Source organism: Pelophylax lessonae (assembly GCF_965119305.1).
Source record: "Pelophylax lessonae genome assembly, chromosome: 12".
In the NCBI taxonomy this organism is placed as follows: domain Eukaryota; kingdom Metazoa; phylum Chordata; class Amphibia; order Anura; family Ranidae; genus Pelophylax; species Pelophylax lessonae.
The window spans coordinates 57,830,012-57,848,728 of NC_138779.1; the positions used below are offsets into that span (position 1 = coordinate 57,830,012).

An 18,717-nucleotide genomic window follows, 5' to 3' on the forward strand; every position below is an offset into this window, starting at 1 on the left:
GACAGTGGTATAGGGCGATCCGTTTTTTTTTTTTTTTTTATATGAGCGTTTTTTTAACAAAAGAAAAAAAAATATTCAAATTATTAAATGAAACAAGGCACATGTGTGGCAGTACTGCATGGAGTAAACAATTACAATGGAAAACTAATGACAAAAATAAAAAACATGGAGAGCAATTGAAAATAGGGTGTTCGCAACCTCAAAAAAAAAAAAAAACCTTGGGACTTCAGCTGAGGATTTGGAATTTCTTCTACATAGGGACACAACATAAGGAAGAATGGGGGGGAGGGTTCACAGTTTGTTCGCTATGCTCGGTGTGGCACCAGCGTAAATGCATCAGTCCATCTTATTTTAAATGAATTTATATGGCTTCACCTTGTTCAGATCTGTGCAATCGCCCGGTCATTGATCTTCTGGAAAATTGTCAGCTAACTTCACTCCTCTCTCTCATAACACTTTATCAGAGTTACATTGTAACTTCTTAGAAAAGTTTTGTCCGCCTAACGTTTCTGCCTAAGGATCTACAAAGGAGACTGCGATGTATCGGACGCCTTTCGTGACACGAAGCCCTTCATGGTAATGCGTTAGTCTTCCGGGGTGCATCAATGCCCAGCCTTTTCTGGGGGCCGTGATGGAACAATCATAGCGGATAAATCTGCAGCCACCTCCCTGCAAGATAAAAGAAGAACAGATGGTTGAGTTTAAAGGGGACCTGTCATTACGAAAGGTACAAGTTAGGCTTCTTTCACACGGTCCGCCTCCGCAGGCGGATCCGTGTTGCTCAGCGGGGATCGATCCGCGATCCCCACTGAGCCGGGCGGATGACAGCTCCGTCTCCGCTTGCAGAGCGGAGAGGGAGGTGTCTCAGCACCCGCTGCCCTCTATGGGGGATCGGAGGAGAGCGGACCCCTTGTCCGCTCTCATCAGATCCGCTCCGCTCCGATTACTGAACGGATGGAAAAATAGGGTTTCCATCCATCCAGATTTCAGCACAGGATCGGATGCGGATGACAGCGAGTGTCAGCGGAGGTCACCTCCGCTGACACCCGCTGCCCCATAGAGCTGCGTGGAGGATCCGATCAGATCCGCCTAAAAAACTGACAGGCGGATCTGATCGGACCGCCTGTGTGAAAGAGCCCTAAGTGTCATCAAATCATATTAGTAAAGAGAAATTCTGCAGATATTACACAGCAATGTAAAAGTACGCGGTCAATGAGAAAAAAAAAACACTTTCAGCTCTCACACCTGTATACCACCTAGCAAAAGCAATTTCTACACTTCTGGTATGGACGGTTTATTAGGCATTTATGTTGCTATTATTTAAGAAAAGATTTAGGCTGCATTCACATGTCAGCGTATGATCGCGGGCAGAACCGCCGCGGTTCCGCCCGCGATTCGGAGATTTATTGCAAATCGCGGGACGCCTAGCGTTGCCCATTGATTTGCAATAGCCCCCCAAACGCCGAGCGATGTTGCCACGATTTACGCCCGCCGAATCGCGGCAACATCGCGCAAACAAAATCGCGGGACGCAATACGCTCCAAAGAAGCTCTTGTACTTTTTTGGAGCGTATTGCGTCCCGCGATTTTGTTTGCGCGATGTTGCCGCAATTCGGCGGGCGTAAATCGCGGCAACATCGCTCAGCGTTTGGGGGGCTATTGCAAATCAACAGGCAACGCTAGGCGTCCCGCGATTTGCAATAAATCTCCGAATCGCGGGCGGAACCGCGGCGGTTCTGCCCGCGATCATACGCTGACATGTGAATGCAGCCTAATACATTTGTTGTTTTGTTTGTTTTTTTTCTTAAGACAAAAACAAAAAAATATTTTTTTGGTCATACTGTGTTGCAAAAATTCTTTTATTTTATATTTAATTCATGGACAAAAATAGTAACAAAATAAAAAAAATATAAAAACGCACCTTTTTATACATTGATCAATGTTCATCTTAAAAAACATTGTGTTACTTTAGCTAAAAAGTACACATTTTATTCTCTCAATTAGTCCAATATAAAATGACACCAAAATTACGATTCTGGCACAAAGCATTGCAAAGTTATTTACAAACAAATTAAAGGCTTTTTCTCTTTTACGTTTTTTTAACGGGGCACGAAAAAAAATTAACAAAATAATCACATTTTTAAAAAAGTTGAAATGTTAATGGTTAGAAAACTAGAAGTAAAAAAATTAAATCTGCAGGAAAATAGTTAAGAGTAGAAGAGGAAATAGGGGTTAAATAGGGCTGACTAGGGTAAACGAAGGTGTATATTTATGAAATATTTGCTGTCCGAATGTCTCGAGCATTTGCACTGCCATTATGAGTAATCCTGTATTTATAGCACATTTATTTTTTATGATAATCAGATCCATTTTGTGGCCATAACATGGTAATAATGTGGTATTTTCTAAAATAACTCAATCAGGAAAATACCGCATTATTGCCATCGGATGGAGCGGACAGTCAAAAGAAAAAAATGATATAAGCAAAATAAAGGATTATTTGTGATAGCTGAGTAAGTGCTTGAGACATCTACACAGAGCATTTTCTAAAAATTGTACCCAATTTAAAAAAAAAAAACATTTTTGGTTACTTGTCAGGTTGCTTTAACTGACATCATATGCAGATGGAAAGATGTGCCCTTGATCTGCAGATGAATTAAACACAGCAGATACAAAAGTTATAATATTACTATGTATTGCTCAGAGTCTGACCAATGTTTATAAACAATGTTTTGGGTTTTTTGACAATTGCTGTATTCACACAGATACTCCCAGCTGTCATTTTGACAGTCAGAAATTACGGCAAGTGCCAGGGGAGGACTGGCAGAGGGGCAGAATGGGGGCATGCACTACACCCAGCCTTGTGCTGGTGTCACAGGGGACAGAAAGCAAGGTCAATTCTCCCAAACAAGAAGCAAAATAAAATCAAGAGAAGTATTTACTATTTTATAGTCTATTCAAAACCGAAAAAAAGGTTCTGGCAAATGTTGGGCTTTCAGTAAATAAAAGCCATCAGTGTTGAAGGTTTATCACTACTATTCAGATCAAAAACTTGAGCTGAAATCAAGAGATAAAATAGGCAGTTTGTGGGACAACACAGACAGTTCTTCTTTCAAACACAATTTGATAGAGCAGGTCAATTATCTGACAGTCAGCAGAGACATGGGACAGGTGTGGGATGACTGACCTCGTAATCCTGACCCACGCCGTTTAGAGCAATGTTGATTGTAAAAGTGGAGGCATCATGGTGGGGTTCCAATAAGGGCTGTTCATCCGGTTTGTACCGTACAACGAAGGCCAAATCAAACTGAGCCTGGAAGAATAAACACATAGAGAGTGTGAGATATTGCCCAGCCAGTCCTGCAGATAAATAAGGGAAAAACTATTAAAAAGTAACTATCTAAAAAGCCAGTGAAACTGCAGGCCCATTCACTAACACTGCATTCCATGCTGAGACACAACTAGAAGGTCACAACGAGTCATCTGGCTGCTCTACAGTTTAAAATTTGAAAATCAGAATAATTGGTTAAAGACGTTAAAACTCAACTGAACATTTGATTGATATCAGATAAATACATTCTAGGTACATCAAGACAAAAGGTCTTACAGTTCATCTTTAGAAAGCAGCCACAGCCCGAGTAGAAAAGCCTGTCCCCTGCCTGTATAAAAGGATCCTTGTTTTCTGATTGGAAGCAGTGGTCTTTCTGCAGAGGTCCAGCATGTCCCCTGCTACAAAGCTCTGTAGTCTGAAAAGCTCATGCTCCCCCGCTGCTGGGAGAACTCTGGCTCTGACTGACAGGGGGAACGGCAGACCTCTGCAGAGAGGCCACTGCTTCCACATACAGAAAGGTTTTCTTCTGCAGCATGCTGGCAGGGGACAGTCTTACAGAAAATGAACTGTAAGACTTTATACACTTTCTCTTTTCATACACATAGAATATATTTAGCCACTTCAAACTGAAAGTGGATTTGAGACTTTAATGACACTGACCATCTCTCTAGTCAAGTCTTCCACTGAACGTTTCACTACATCATGAACTGGATTTGTGACCAGAAGGCATCAAATAGCACCCTGACCCTTATAAGGCTTATCATTAATTAAGTATAAAGATCTCTACAGGCTGCAATATTGTAAATGTTTCTTTTTTTTAATGTTTGATACTCCTGGATAATGAATTACAAGTATAAGGATTAACATTCTGCAAAAGGTCAGGGCCAGGAAAACGCACCCGCGTGTAATAACCAGGGAACATCTTTTCAGTCACTGGCGCTATAAAGTCCAGAAGAAACTTGTGCCATTCTTTTTCGTAGTTGATCTGGTTCATGTGAATGTCGATAGTTGGGACGTTTTCATACCCTCCCTGCAGCCGCTGGTCCTGCAATACATCAAGAGTAAGGAGTGAGTAAGAGAAAGGATTGTTATTGCCAATACATTACCTATATACTTGCATGTTAAATGTAAAATGTGTGATGTGTTATTGGCCTCTAGGTGGCACTGTGCACCTTATTTTGGATTTTTTTTTTTTTAAGCACTTAAAGAGGAAGTAAACCCTCCTCAGGAAGTTGTACCTATAGGTAAGCCTATGATAAGGCTTACCTATAGGTACTGTAAATATCTCCTAAACTTGCACCGTTTAGGAGATATTTACCTTTAATGGAGCCAGTGACGTCACTGGCGCATGCGCTCTGAAGGAACGGCTGATCGTGCCGTTCCTTCAGAGCCCCGTGCCGTGACCGTCGGCTCCCGCGCGCGTGCGCGGGAGTGACGTCACCGCGGCTCCGGCCAATCAGATGGCCGGATGCTGCGATCCCGGAAGACGGGCGACATGTCATGTCGCCCGTCATACAGGTAAGAGAGCGGCACGGCGGGGGCTCGTTCTAAGGTAAGTATTTCATAATGAGCTAGTATGCGATGCATACTAGCTCATTATGTCTTTCTATTGCAGGTTGTAAAAAAGAAAAATTTTTTTAAAACGAGTTTACAACCTCTTTAACAGCAACATCTTAAACCACTTCTGGACCGGAAGGATTTGCCCCCCTTAATGAACAGGGCATATTTTGCGATTCGGCACTGCGTTATTTTAACTGACAATTGCGCAGCCGTGCAACGCTGTACCCAAATAAAATTGATGTCCTTTTTTTCCCACAAATAGAGCTTTCATTTGGTGGTATTTGATCACCTGTGCGATTTTTTTTTGATTTTTTTTGCGCTATAAACAAACAATAAAAGAGCGACAATTCTGAAAAAAAAAATATATATTTTTCACTTTCTGCTATATAACATTCCCAAAAAAAAAATTTAAAAATGAAAATTTTTTAACATCTTAGGCCAATTTGTTTTCTGCTACATATTTTTGGTAAGAAAAAATGAATTGCAATAAGCGTATTTTGATTTTTTTTTGCAAAAGTTATCGCATCTACTAACTACTACTTTTTTTCTTACTAGTAATGGCGGCAATCTGCGATTTTTTTGCGGGACTGCGACATTGAGGCAGGACAGATTGGACCCCTGACTTGACATTTTTGGGTGGACCAGTGACATTACTACAGTAATCTGTGCTAAAAATATGCACTGTTATTGTAATAATGACACTGGCAGGGAAGGGGTTAACATTGTGGGTGATCAAGGGGTTAAATGTATGCCTCATGCTTACTGACGTGTGGGGGGGGGGGGGTTCTGTGACAGGCAGAGAGATCAGCGGATTCAGCTTTGCTGAATCTGCTGATCCCTTCCTGTCTGTTTGTTTACATAAGCAGACGGGTCTTCTCACATATTCCCGGACGATTGGGGGAGGAAGGCGGCAATCGCCACCTCTACTCCCCGGGCCCGACTCCCACGGTGTCTAAACACAACAAGAGGGTGCCTCCGGAAACCACTTCCCTTCCAGTGACGTAGGTCCAGGGGAGCCGCACTGCCGCAGTAATATTACTGTGGGCAGTCGGCAAGTGGTTAATTGCACAGACGCACAATGCGTAGTGTTTAGATGATGCAGCACAAGCCATAAAGGGGTGTGCACACTCGCAACAAAGGGAGGATATTTAAATGCAGTTGCTGCGTCGTTCAGCCACCCACTGTGACGAAGTCAGAAGTGACGAAACGCGTTGGGGCATGGCTACACGGCGACCAGAGGAGACACCGGGATGTGTATCAGGCAGCGCCCATCGGTGGTGAGAAAGGATATCACAGCAATTGTTTATGAGATCTACATGTGTAAACGCCTGAATTGCTTTTATAGAATGTGAGCAGCTCTTTGACTCTGACATCTACCTTGGAGTTGAGTAACTATAGCTGGTTTGCCGACCATGAGAGTGGAAGGCATTTGTAGCTGGTGAGTTTTAATACATGGGGAGAGGGATCACCTATTGCATGTGAGGCGGTGTTTGGAATTTGAAATTTTGAATAAGGGGGACTTCACTTACTTTATGATTTACAGTGCCTTGCGAAAGTATTCGGCCCCCTTGAACTTTGCGACCTTTTTGCCACATTTCAGGCTTCAAACATAAAGATATAAAACTGTAATTTTTTGTGAAGAATCAACAACAAGTGGGACACAATCATGAAGTGGAACTAAATTTATTGTATATTTCAAACTTTGTTAACAAATAAAAACTGAAAAATTGGGCGTGCAAAATTATTCAGCCCCTTTACTTTCAATGTAGCAAACTCTCTCCAAAAGTTCAGTGAGGATCTCTGAATGATCCAATGTTGACCTAATTGACTAATGATGATAAATATAATCCACCTGTTTGTAATCAAGTCTCCGTATAAATGCACCTGCACTGTGATAGTCTCAGAGGTCCGTTTAAAGCGCAGAGAGCATCATGAAGAACAAGGAACACACCAGGCAGGTCCGAGATACTGTTGGAGAAGTTTAAAGCCGGATTTGGATACAAAAAGATTTCCCAAGATTTAAACATCCCAAGGAGCACTGTGCAAGCGATAATATTGAAATGGAAGGAGTATCAGACCACTGCAAATCTACGAAGACCTGGCCGTCCCTCTAAACTTTCAGCTCATACAAGGAGAAGACTGATCAGAGATGCAGTCAAGAGGCCCATGATCACTCTGGATGAACTGCAGAGATCTACAGCTGAGGTGGGAGACTCTGTCCATAGGACAGCAATCAGTCGTATACTGCACAAATCTGCCTTTATGGAAGAGTGGCAAGAAGAAAGCCATGTCTTAAAGATATCCATAAAAAGTGTTGTTTAAAGTTTGCCACAAGCCACCTGGGAGACACACCAAACATGTGGAAGAAGGTGCTCAGGTCAGATCTGGTCAAACCAAAATCCAACTTTTTGGCAACAATGCAAAACGTTATGTTTGGCGTAAAAGCAACACAGCTCATCACCCTGAACACTCCATTCCCACTGTCAAACATGGTGGTGGCAGCATCATGGTTTGGGCCTGCTTTTCTTCAGCAGGGACAGGGAAGATAGTTAAAATTGATGGGAAGATGGATGGAGCCAAATACAGGACCATTCTGGAAGAAAACCTGATGGAGTCTGCAAAAGACCTGAGACTGGGACGGAGATTTGTCTTCCAACAAGACAATGATCCAAAACATAAAGCAAAATCTACAATGGAATGGTTCACAAATAAACATATGCAGGTGTTAGAATGACCAAGTCAAAGTCCAGACCTGAATCCAATCGAGAATCTGTGGAAAGAACTGAAAACTGCTGTTCACAAACGCTCTCCATCCAACCTCACTGAGCTCGAGCTGTTTTGCAAGGAGGAATGGGCAAAAATGTCAGTCTCTCGATGTGCAAAACTGATAGAGACATACCCCAAGCGACTTACAGCTTGTAATCGCAGCAAAAGGGTGGCGCTACAAAGTATTAACTTAAGGGGGCTGAATAATTTTGCACGCCCAATTTTTCAGTTTTTTATTTGTTAAAAAAGTTTGAAATATCCAATAAATTTCGTTTCACTTCATGATTGTGTCCCACCTGTTGTTGATTCTTCACAGAAAATTACAGTTTTATATCTTTATGTTTGAAGCCTGAAAAGTGGCAAAAGGTCGCAGAGTTCAAGGGGGCCAAATACTTTCGCAAGGCACTGTATAGAGCTTTGGCATCACATAAGCATGAAGAACAGCCCTGGGTGTTTCACATTATATGGACTTTATTTATTATCACAAGAGTTCCAGTGAATTCTATTTTTTGTTTATATCACAGCACTACCTGTTGAGAGTGATACACTGTCTCTTTTTTCATTAAGTACATGGTACAGCAGGATCATATCAGGAATATAAAGTGTTGGGGTAACAAACCCTTTAATAATAAACCTAGAGAAATAAACTGAATGATACAGCAGAAACGAATCCTGTAAATTCAAAGGCAGAACTACAATTCAGGAGGTCCTTTAGCAACGCTTTTAGGGACCCCCATGACAACTGCCAATGTCATTTGGAACAATAGTGTAAAGACTGCCCATACATGGTTCAGTTTTCTTTTTTTTTGTTCAGCCAACTAACAAAATGAATGAAAAAAGTGAACCAATTCCCTAATTCGCACATTCAGTGTGGATGTAGGAATCCTCCCCACTGTGTCATTGTATTCTGACAGTGTGGAGACTCCACCTCCCCCCTCCCCCATCAGAAAACACAGATCAACGCTGCAGCAAATATCAAATCACTTTTTAGATGAGAAGACATCCTGCGATTTTTTTAGTTTCACTTCACCATGTTAGGTATGCAAGGCTAATTTCAAAGGGCTGACCATAGTGAAGCTCTGAAAGCAATATATCTATCCAGAAATAAGGGGGTTCAAAGGAAGTCTGGGACCAACAACAGCACCATCCCAAAGCATGATAATGTGCAGCTGACATCTGTGATTCAGGAATAGAGACATCAGACAAGTTCTATAAATGGGCCCCCTCTCCATCTTCAGGCCCCATAGCAGCTGGGTGGGCTGCTATGGCTATAGTTACTGCCTGCACTTAAAAAATAAAAAGACTTCTTCTGATTCAGCAGACTTCTATTTGTTAAATATCAGTATTTAATTTTGGCAAAAAAGTGACTGTTTTTACATTTTGGTTTGCAACACTGAAAAGAAAAAAAGAACACAGTTAAAAAAGTTTGTATTCAATTTATAGAGTATTTAGGCATATGAGCACGAACAGTTATGTAATAATATAACATTTAAAAAAAAGATAATATACATACTGTACTTAGCCGCAGGCCAGTCAAGGTGCCAATGCTGACCCATGTCCACAGCCAAAAGAGCCCACAATGGACAGGTGAGCATTAGAACCGGACCACTGGGCAAAGGAATAAGATGATCTGGTCTGATGAATCACATTTTCTTTTACATTATGTAGATGGCTGGGTGCATGTGCGTCACTTACCTGGGGAAGATGCCACCAGGATGCAGTATGGGATGAAGGCAAGCTGGCAGAGGCAGTGTGATGCTTTGGGCAAAGTTCTGCTGGGAAACCCTGGGTCCTGCCATTCATGTGGATGTTACTTGACACGTACCACCTACCTAAACATTGTTGCTGACCAAGTACACCCCTTCTTGGAAACTGTGTTCCCTGATGGCTGTGGCCTTTTTCAGCAGCAATGCACCCTGCCATATTGCAAAAATGATTCAAGAACGGTTTGAGGAACACGAGTTGACAAAAAAGTGTTGACTGAAGCCCCGTACACACGTAGCGATTGTCGGCCGTAAATATTCGGCCAACGTCCGATCGGCCGATTGTCGGCTTGTTAGTATGAAGATTCCGACTGCGACTTTTCGGCCGAACAAAATCTGGTGTGCATGCTATAAAATTTTTGTTGGCCGTCACCAGAACGGCCGATTGTTCGTCAGTCAGTACAGATTTCGGCCGACAACAGTCAGATGAGCAAGACTGGGCATGCTCAGAGAAGAAAAAACACACGAAAAGTAGACCATCACATGACATCACTAGTGATGTCGCGAACCTAAAATTCGCGGTTCGCGAACGGCGAACGCGAACATCGGCAAATGTTCGCGAACCGGGCGAACCGCCATAGACTTCAATAGGCAGGCGAATTTTAAAACACACAGGGACTCTTTCTGGCCACAATAGTGATGGAAAAGTTGTTTCAAGGGGACTAACACCTGGACTGTGGCATGCCGGAGAGGGATCACGCAAAAAAAAGTTCTTAAAAATTATAATTTTTTGATAGAGAGCCAATTATTGGAAAAATTAAAAAAAAATAAAAATAAAAAATTTTCAGTTTCAGCTCTGTAGCATGTCCAGAACCCCTAAAAAACAGCATTTTTCTTATATTTTCAGGAATATGGCTTCTCTGCGGCTGGCTTTTTCTCTTGCAGGCATTTAGCGGGCATTTTTTTAGGCAGGCATGTCATTTTTTGTATTTAGTGTCTGGGGGGTCTAAAAAGTGTACCTGTCAATTTTCAGCTCTGTAGCATGTCCAGAACCCCTAAAAAACAGCATTTTTCTTATATTTTCAGGAATACGGCTTCTCTGCGGCTGTCTTTTTCTCTTGCAGGCATTTATCGGGCATTTTTTTAGGCAGGCATGTCATTTTTTGTATTTAGTGTCTGGGGGGTCACAAAAGTGTACCTGTGAAGTTTCAGCTCTGTAGCATGTCCAGAACCCCTAAAAAACAGCATTTTTCTTATATTTTCAGGAATATGGCTTCTCTGCGGCTGGCTTTTTCTCTTGCAGGCATTTAGCGGGCATTTTTTTAGGCAGGCATGTCATTTTTTGTATTTAGTGTCTGGGGGGGTCTAAAAAGTGTACCTGTCAATTTTCAGCTCTGTAGCATGTCCAGAACCCCTAAAAAACAGCATTTTTCTTATATTTTCAGGAATATGGCTTCTCTGCGGCTGGCTTTTTCTCTTGCAGGCATTTAGCGGGCATTTTTTTAGGCAGGCATGTCATTTTTTGTATTTAGTGTCTGGGGGGTCACAAAAGTGTACCTGTCAAGTTTCAGCTCTGTAGCATGTCCAGAACCCCTAAAAAACAGCATTTTTCTTATATTTTCAGGAATATGGCTTCTCTGCGGCTGGCTTTTTCTCTTGCAGGCATTTAGCGGGCATTTTTTTAGGCAGGCATGTCATTTTTTGTATTTAGTGTCTGGGGGGTCTAAAAAGTGTACCTGTCAATTTTCAGCTCTGTAGCATGTCCAGAACCCCTAAAAAACAGCATTTTTCTTATATTTTCAGGAATACGGCTTCTCTGCGGCTGTCTTTTTCTCTTGCAGGCATTTATCGGGCATTTTTTTAGGCAGGCATGTCATTTTTTGTATTTAGTGTCTGGGGGGTCACAAAAGTGTACCTGTGAAGTTTCAGCTCTGTAGCATGTCCAGAACCCCTAAAAAACAGCATTTTTCTTATATTTTCAGGAATATGGCTTCTCTGCGGCTGGCTTTTTCTCTTGCAGGCATTTAGCGGGCATTTTTTTAGGCAGGCATGTCATTTTTTGTATTTAGTGTCTGGGGGGTCTAAAAAGTGTACCTGTCAATTTTCAGCTCTGTAGCATGTCCAGAACCCCTAAAAAACAGCATTTTTCTTATATTTTCAGGAATATGGCTTCTCTGCGGCTGGCTTTTTCTCTTGCAGGCATTTAGCGGGCATTTTTTTAGGCAGGCATGTCATTTTTTGTATTTAGTGTCTGGGGGGTCACAAAAGTGTACCTGTCAAGTTTCAGCTCTGTAGCATGTCCAGAACCCCTAAAAAACAGCATTTTTCTTATATTTTCAGGAATATGGCTTCTCTGCGGCTGGCTTTTTCTCTTGCAGGCATTTAGCGGGCATTTTTTTAGGCAGGCATGTCATTTTTTGTATTTAGTGTCTGGGGGGTCTAAAAAGTGTACCTGTCAAGTTTCAGCTCTGTAGCATGTCCAGAACCCCTAAAAAACAGCATTTTTCTTATATTTTCAGGAATACGGCTTCTCTGCGGCTGTCTTTTTCTCTTGCAGGCATTTATCGGGCATTTTTTTAGGCAGGCATGTCATTTTTTGTATTTAGTGTCTGGGGGGTCACAAAAGTGTACCTGTCAAGTTTCAGCTCTGTAGCATGTCCAGAACCCCTAAAAAACAGCATTTTTCTTATATTTTCAGGAATACGGCTTCTCTGCGGCTGTCTTTTTCTCTTGCAGGCATTTATCGGGCATTTTTTTAGGCAGGCATGTCATTTTTTGTATTTAGTGTCTGGGGGGTCTAAAAAGTGTACCTGTCAATTTTCAGCTCTGTAGCATGTCCAGAACCCCTAAAAAACAGCATTTTTCTTATATTTTCAGGAATACGGCTTCTCTGCGGCTGGCTTTTTCTCTTGCAGGCATTTAGCGGGCATTTTTTTAGGCAGGCATGTCATTTTTTGTATTTAGTGTCTGGGGGGTCTAAAAAGTGTACCTGTCAAGTTTCAGCTCTGTAGCATGTCCAGAACCCCTAAAAAACAGCATTTTTCTTATATTTTCAGGAATACGGCTTCTCTGCGGCTGTCTTTTTCTTTTGCAGGCATTTATCGGGCATTTTTTTAGGCAGGCATGTCATTTTTTGTATTTAGTGTCTGGGGGGTCACAAAAGTGTACCTGTCAAGTTTCAGCTCTGTAGCATGTCCAGAACCCCTAAAAAACAGCATTTGTCTTATATTTTCAGGAATACGGCTTCTCTGCGGCTGGCTTTTTCTCTTGCAGGCATTTATCGAGCATTTTTTTAGGCAGGCATGTCATTTTTTGTATTTAGTGTCTGGGGGGTCACAAAAGTGTACCTGTCAAGTTTCAGCTCTGTAGCATGTCCAGAACCCCTAAAAAACAGCATTTTTCTTATATTTTCAGGAATACGGCTTCTCTGCGGCTGTCTTTTTCTCTTGCAGGCATTTATCGGGCATTTTTTTAGGCAGGCATGTCATTTTTTGTATTTAGTGTCTGGGGGGTCTAAAAAGTGTACCTGTCAAGTTTCAGCTCTGTAGCATGTCCAGAACCCCTAAAAAACAGCATTTTTCTTATATTTTCAGGAATACGGCTTCTCTGCGGCTGTCTTTTTCTCTTGCAGGCATTTATCGGGCATTTTTTTAGGCAGGCATGTCATTTTTTGTATTTAGTGTCTGGGGGGTCTAAAAAGTGTACCTGTCAAGTTTCAGCTCTGTAGCATGTCCAGAACCCCTAAAAAACAGCATTTTTCTTATATTTTCAGGAATACGGCTTCTCTGCGGCTGTCTTTTTCTCTTGCAGGCATTTATCGGGCATTTTTTTAGGCAGGCATGTCATTTTTTGTATTTAGTGTCTGGGGGGTCTAAAAAGTGTACCTGTCAAGTTTCAGCTCTGTAGCATGTCCAGAACCCCTAAAAAACAGCATTTTTCTTATATTTTCAGGAATATGGCTTCTCTGCGGCTGTCTTTTTCTCTTGCAGGCATTTATCGGGCATTTTTTTAGGCAGGCATGTCATTTTTTGTATTTAGTGTCTGGGGGGTCTAAAAAGTGTACCTGTCAAGTTTCAGCTCTGTAGTATGTCCACAACCCAAAAAAAACAGCATTTTTCTTATGATTTTTAGTAGAAAACTAATGCAGTGTCTTTCCAGCTGTCTTTTTTTCTTTCTGGCAAGCTGAAATATGATATGCCAAGGCAAACATGCCTATCAGTTGAGCTATGACACAGACAACACTGCACACATGGGGAAATATGTAAAACAAAAAACAGGAAAAGGAAATTAGGTGACGGTCACAAAACATGATATTGTGATTGGCCAAATAAAAAGTCACCTCGCGATGAGGTCGCGCCAAAGTCGCGCTAAGTCGTGCCAAAGTCGCACTGGAAGCGACGCTACTTTAGTGGTAGCGGCAGTGTAAACCAGCACTAAAACATCCAGTGTGTGAATACGATCAGGTATGATGTTTTATCGGTCAAGTAGTGTAAGGGTTACGCCCGTCGCCCGCTTCACAGTGACAGACCAAACTCTGACAGACCAAACTCCCCGTTTAACAGTCAGTCAGTCCATTTGCACAACCGCAAACTCCCAATTTGCACAAGGTTGGATACCAAGCTAGCCATGTCCCGTTCCTTGTCCTCACTGACATCATTGAAGGTCTCTTCCTCCACCCAGCCACATACAACACCAAGGGTCCCCGAAAGGTGAGAACAAGCCCCCTGGGACGCCTGCTGTGGCTGGTATTCCACCTCCTCAAAGCCACCTTCCTCCTCTGACTTCTCTTCTTCAGACTCCTCTCTCTGCATTGCCACAGGTCCAGCAATTGACAACGACAAGGCTGCTTCTGGTGGTGATGAGGACCACAACTCTTCCTCTTCATGCTCATCTACAGCCTGATCCAGTACTCTTCGCAGGGCACGCTCCAGAAAAAACGCATATGGGATGAGGTCGATGATGTTGCCTTGGGTTCGACTGACCACCAGGGTTGTCATCTCCGCAAAAGGACGCATGAGCCTACAGCCATTGTTCATGAGCATTCAGTAACGCGGCCAAAAAATACCCAGCTCCGCAGAAAGAATGAAAGAAAATGAATGTTTTTTTTTATGAAAAATTATCCTGCGGATCGCTTTTGGTCTGTACACAATGAAGCAACGACCTTATCATCTGGGGTGTGCCAACACAATCCTAGAGGTGATCGCTTCATTGTGATACGCAAGCCCCTTCACCACGACAAGGTAACGATCACGAAGGGGAATTGACACATGTATGTGCCTTTTTTTTTGTTTTTTGTTTTTTTGCAGCCACAGTGTAGCACCAGAGGCCAGAAAAATTAGGCATGTACACATGCATGAAAAAGTAGGTATTGTTGCAGCCGCTGCTGTAGCAGCGGCCTGAAAAATTGAGGTTTTAAGGCAGAAAGTGCACTAAAACATTGCTGCTTGAACCGTAGTTGGTGGCGGAGACGTCACGTAAGTCATCCGGCATGCAGAGAATGATTATATACAGCAGCGTGTGGACCATTTTTAGGCCAAGGCATCTCAGTCATCACCAGGCCTTTTTTAGTCAAATGCATCCCCCACTGTCAGTCCCTTCGGGATCCATGCCTCATTCATCTTAATAAACGTGAGGTAATCAAGACTTTTTTGACCTAGGCGACTTCTCTTCTCAGTGACAATACCTCCTGCTGCGCTGAAGGTCCTTTCTGACAGCACACTTGAAGCGGGGCAGGCCAGAAGTTCAATGGCAAACTGGGATAGCTCAGGCCACAGGTCAAGCCTGCACACCCAGTAGTCAAGGGGTTCATCGCTCCTCAGAGTGTCGATATCTGCAGTTAAGGCAAGGTAGTCTGCTACCTGTCGGTCGAGTCGTTCTCTGAGGGTGGACCCCGAAGGGCTGTGGCGATGCATAGGACTAAAAAAGCTCCGCATGTCCTCCATCAACAAGACGTCTGTAAAGCGTCCTGTCCTTGCCGGCGTGGTTGTGGTGGTAGGAGGAGGATTACTTTCACCTCTTCCCCTGTTGGATTCCCGTTGTGCTGTGACATCACCCTTATACGCTGTGTAGAGCATAGTTTTTAACTTATTTTGTAGCTGCTGCATCCTTTGCGACTGCCGGTAATTGGGTAACATGTCACAGACTTTCTGCTTATACCGGGGGTCTAGTAGCGTGGCCACCCAGTACAGGTCGTTCTCCTTCAGCCTTTTTATACGAGGGTCTCTCAACAGGCATGACAGCATGAAAGACCCCATTTGCACAAGGTTGGATGCCGAGCTACTCATGTCCAATTCCTCGTCCTCACTGATGTCATTGAAGGTGTGTTCTTCCCCCCAGCCACGTACAACACCACGGGTACCAGATAGGTGACAACGAGCACCCTGGGATGCCTGCTGTGGTTGGTGTTCCTCCTCCTCAAAGCCACATTCCTCCTCTGACTCCTCTTCCTCACACTCCTCTTCCAGTGTTGCCGCAGGTCCAGCAATCGATGGTAAGGCTGTTTCTGGTGGTGGTGATGGTGACCACAACTCTTCCTCTTCCTCTTCACGCTCATCTACGGCCTGATCCAGCACTCTTCGCAGGGCACGCTCCAGGAAAAAAACATATGGGATGATGTCGCTGATGGTGCCTTCAGTGCGACTCACTAGGTTTGTCACCTCCTCAAAAGGACGCATGAGCCTACAGGCATTGCGCATGAGCGTCCAGTAGCGTGGCAAAAAAATACCCAGCTCCGCAGAGGCTGTCCTAGCACCCCGGTCATACAAATACTCGTTGACCGCTTTTTCTTGTTGGAGCAGGCGGTCGAACATTAGCAGTGTTGAATTCCAACGTGTCGGGCTGTCGCAAATCAAGCGCCTCACTGGCATGTTGTTTCGCCGCTGAATATCTGCAAAGTGCGCCATGGCCGTGTAGGAACGCCTGAAATGGCCACACACCTTCCTGGCCTGCTTGAGGACGTCCTGTAAGCCTGGGTACTTCTGCACAAAACGTTGCACAATCAGATTCAACACATGTGCCATGCACGGCACATGTGTCAACTTGCCCAAATTCAATGCCGCCAACAAATTGCTCCCGTTGTCACACACCACTTTGCCGATCTCCAGTTGGTGCGGGGTCAGCCACTGATCCACCTGTGCATTCAGGGCGGACAGTAGTGCTGGTCCGGTGTGACTCTCTGCTTTCAGGCAAGTCAACCCCAAGACAGCGTGACACTGTCGTATCCGGCATGTGGAATAGCCCCTGGGGAGCTGGGGGGGTGCAGTTGGTGTGGAGCAAGACGCAACAGCAGAAGAGGACTCAGCCGAGGAGGTTAGCAAAGAGGATGGAGTAGGAGGAGTAGAGGAGGTGGCAGCAGGCCTGCCTGCAAGTCGTGGCGGTGTCACCAACTCCTCTGCAGCAGAGCCACGCATTCCATGCTTGGCAGCCGCCAGCAGGTTTACCCAATGCGCAGTGTACGTTATATACCTGCCCTGACCGTGCTTTGCAGACCAGCTATCAGTGGTCAGATGGACCCTTGCCCCAACACTGTGTGCCAGACGTGACATGATTTCCTTTTCCACAATAGAGTACAGGTTGGGGATTGCCTTTTGTGAAAAATAATTTCGGCCGGGTACCTTCCACTGCGGTGTCCCAATAGCGACAAATTTTTTGAAGGCCTCAGACTCCACCAGCTTGTATGGTAAAAGCTGGCGGGCTAAGAGTTCCGACAAGCCAGCTGTCAGACGCCGGGCAAGGGGGTGACTCTGCGAGATTGGCTTTTTGCGCTCAAACATTTCCTTCACAGACACCTGACTGTGGGCAGGTGATGAGCAGGAACTGCTGAAGGTGAGAGGCGGAGGGGCGGGTTGTTGATAGGGGGCATGGAGGACAGCAGTGGTTGACGTGGCTGAAGATGCTGGACCAGGAGGAGGATGGTGGCTTTCAGTTTGTGTGCTGCTTTTACTCATGTGTTGATCCCATAGGCGTTTGTGATGTGAGATCATGTGCCTTCGCAAAGCAGTTGTACCTAGGTGGGTGTTGGACTTCCCACGACTCAGTTTCTTTTGGCACAGGTTACAAATGGCATCGCTGATATCAGAGGCAGACACACAAAAAAAATGCCACACTGCTGAGCTTTGCAAGGACGGCATTCTGGTGGTGGCAACAGCTTGCGTTGATTGGCGTGCTGTCTGGCTGACCCCGGGTGCCGAATCTACATGCTGTCTGACTGCGCCACTAGCTCCTTGCGATGACCTCCTCCCCCTGCTTCCAACTCGTCTCCTCCTCCTCTCTGTCTCCCCATCTGAACTTTCCCCCTCTTCTTCTGCTCTTCGAGCAGGCACCCAGGTGACATCCACAGACACATCGTCATCATCAGCCGCTTCACTTGACAACTCAGCAAAGGCAGCAGCAGCAGGTACAACATCATCATCATCACAATGTACGTCCATGTGTATAATGCTGCCTGACTGAGACATATCCCCGTTATCTACATCCTCTGGCACTAATAGTTGCGCATCACTTATTTCTTCAAACTGATGTGAAAATAACTCCTCTGACGGATCAAGTGAAGCGGCTGTGGTGCTAGTGTTGGTGGTGGTGCCGGCGGGCTGGCGAGTGGTAAATTGAGAGGTGCCCGAAGCGGAGCTGGAGGAGGATGGTGCATTAAGGTTCCGAGCGGAAGCTGTAGACGATTGGGTGTCCTGTGTAAGCCAGTCAACTATGGCCTCAGAATTTTTTGAGTTCAGGGTCTGTGGTGGCCTCTGAACACTGGGCATTATTCTAGGGCCTAAGGAAATCACAGCACCACGACCACGACGGCCCTTGCGGGGTGGCCTGCCTCTGCCTGTCATTTTTTTTTTAATGTGTTGTTACTGTTGTACTATGAGTGCAAGCTGCTGTGCCACCTTATATATCAGTGGTGGGTGGGCAGTGGCACAGTACACTCTCTGTGGACCTGACAGCAGTCACTGGCACTCAGGCAACTGCAATTTAAAAAATATATATTTTTTTTTTTACTTTGCAAGCTGCTGTGCCACCTTATATATCAGTGGTGGGTGGGCAGTGGCACAGTACACTCTCTGTGGACCTGACAGCAGTCACTGGCACCCAGGCAACTGCAATTTAAAAAATATATATATTTTTTTTTACTTTGCAAGCTGCTGTGCCACCTTATATATCAGTGGTGGGTGGGCAGTGGCACAGTACACTCTCTGTGGACCTGACAGCAGTCACTGGCACCCAGACAACTGCAATTTAAAAAATATATATATATTTTTTTACTTTGCAAGCTGCTGTGCCACCTTATATATCAGTGGTGGGTGTGCAGTGGCACAGTACACTCTCTGTGGACCTGACAGCAGTCACTGGCACCCAGGCA

At 44.3% G+C, this 18,717-nt stretch overlaps 1 protein-coding gene across 1 annotated transcript in view; it reads right to left on the reverse strand.

Annotated features, from left to right (window-relative positions):
* Positions 1-208: 208 nt before the first annotated feature.
* The window catches only part of PLOD1 (procollagen-lysine,2-oxoglutarate 5-dioxygenase 1), an 80,990-nt gene continuing 62,481 nt past the window's right edge, over positions 209-18,717 (reverse strand). The window contains exons 17-19 of the mRNA XM_082273062.1: positions 4,229-4,375; positions 3,187-3,312; positions 209-669 (exon numbers count right to left, since the gene is read on the reverse strand). Of these exons, the coding sequence (XP_082129188.1) occupies positions 514-669; positions 3,187-3,312; positions 4,229-4,375 (429 nt within the window). The 3' untranslated portion in view covers positions 209-513. The remainder of the gene's footprint in view (positions 670-3,186; positions 3,313-4,228; positions 4,376-18,717) is intronic.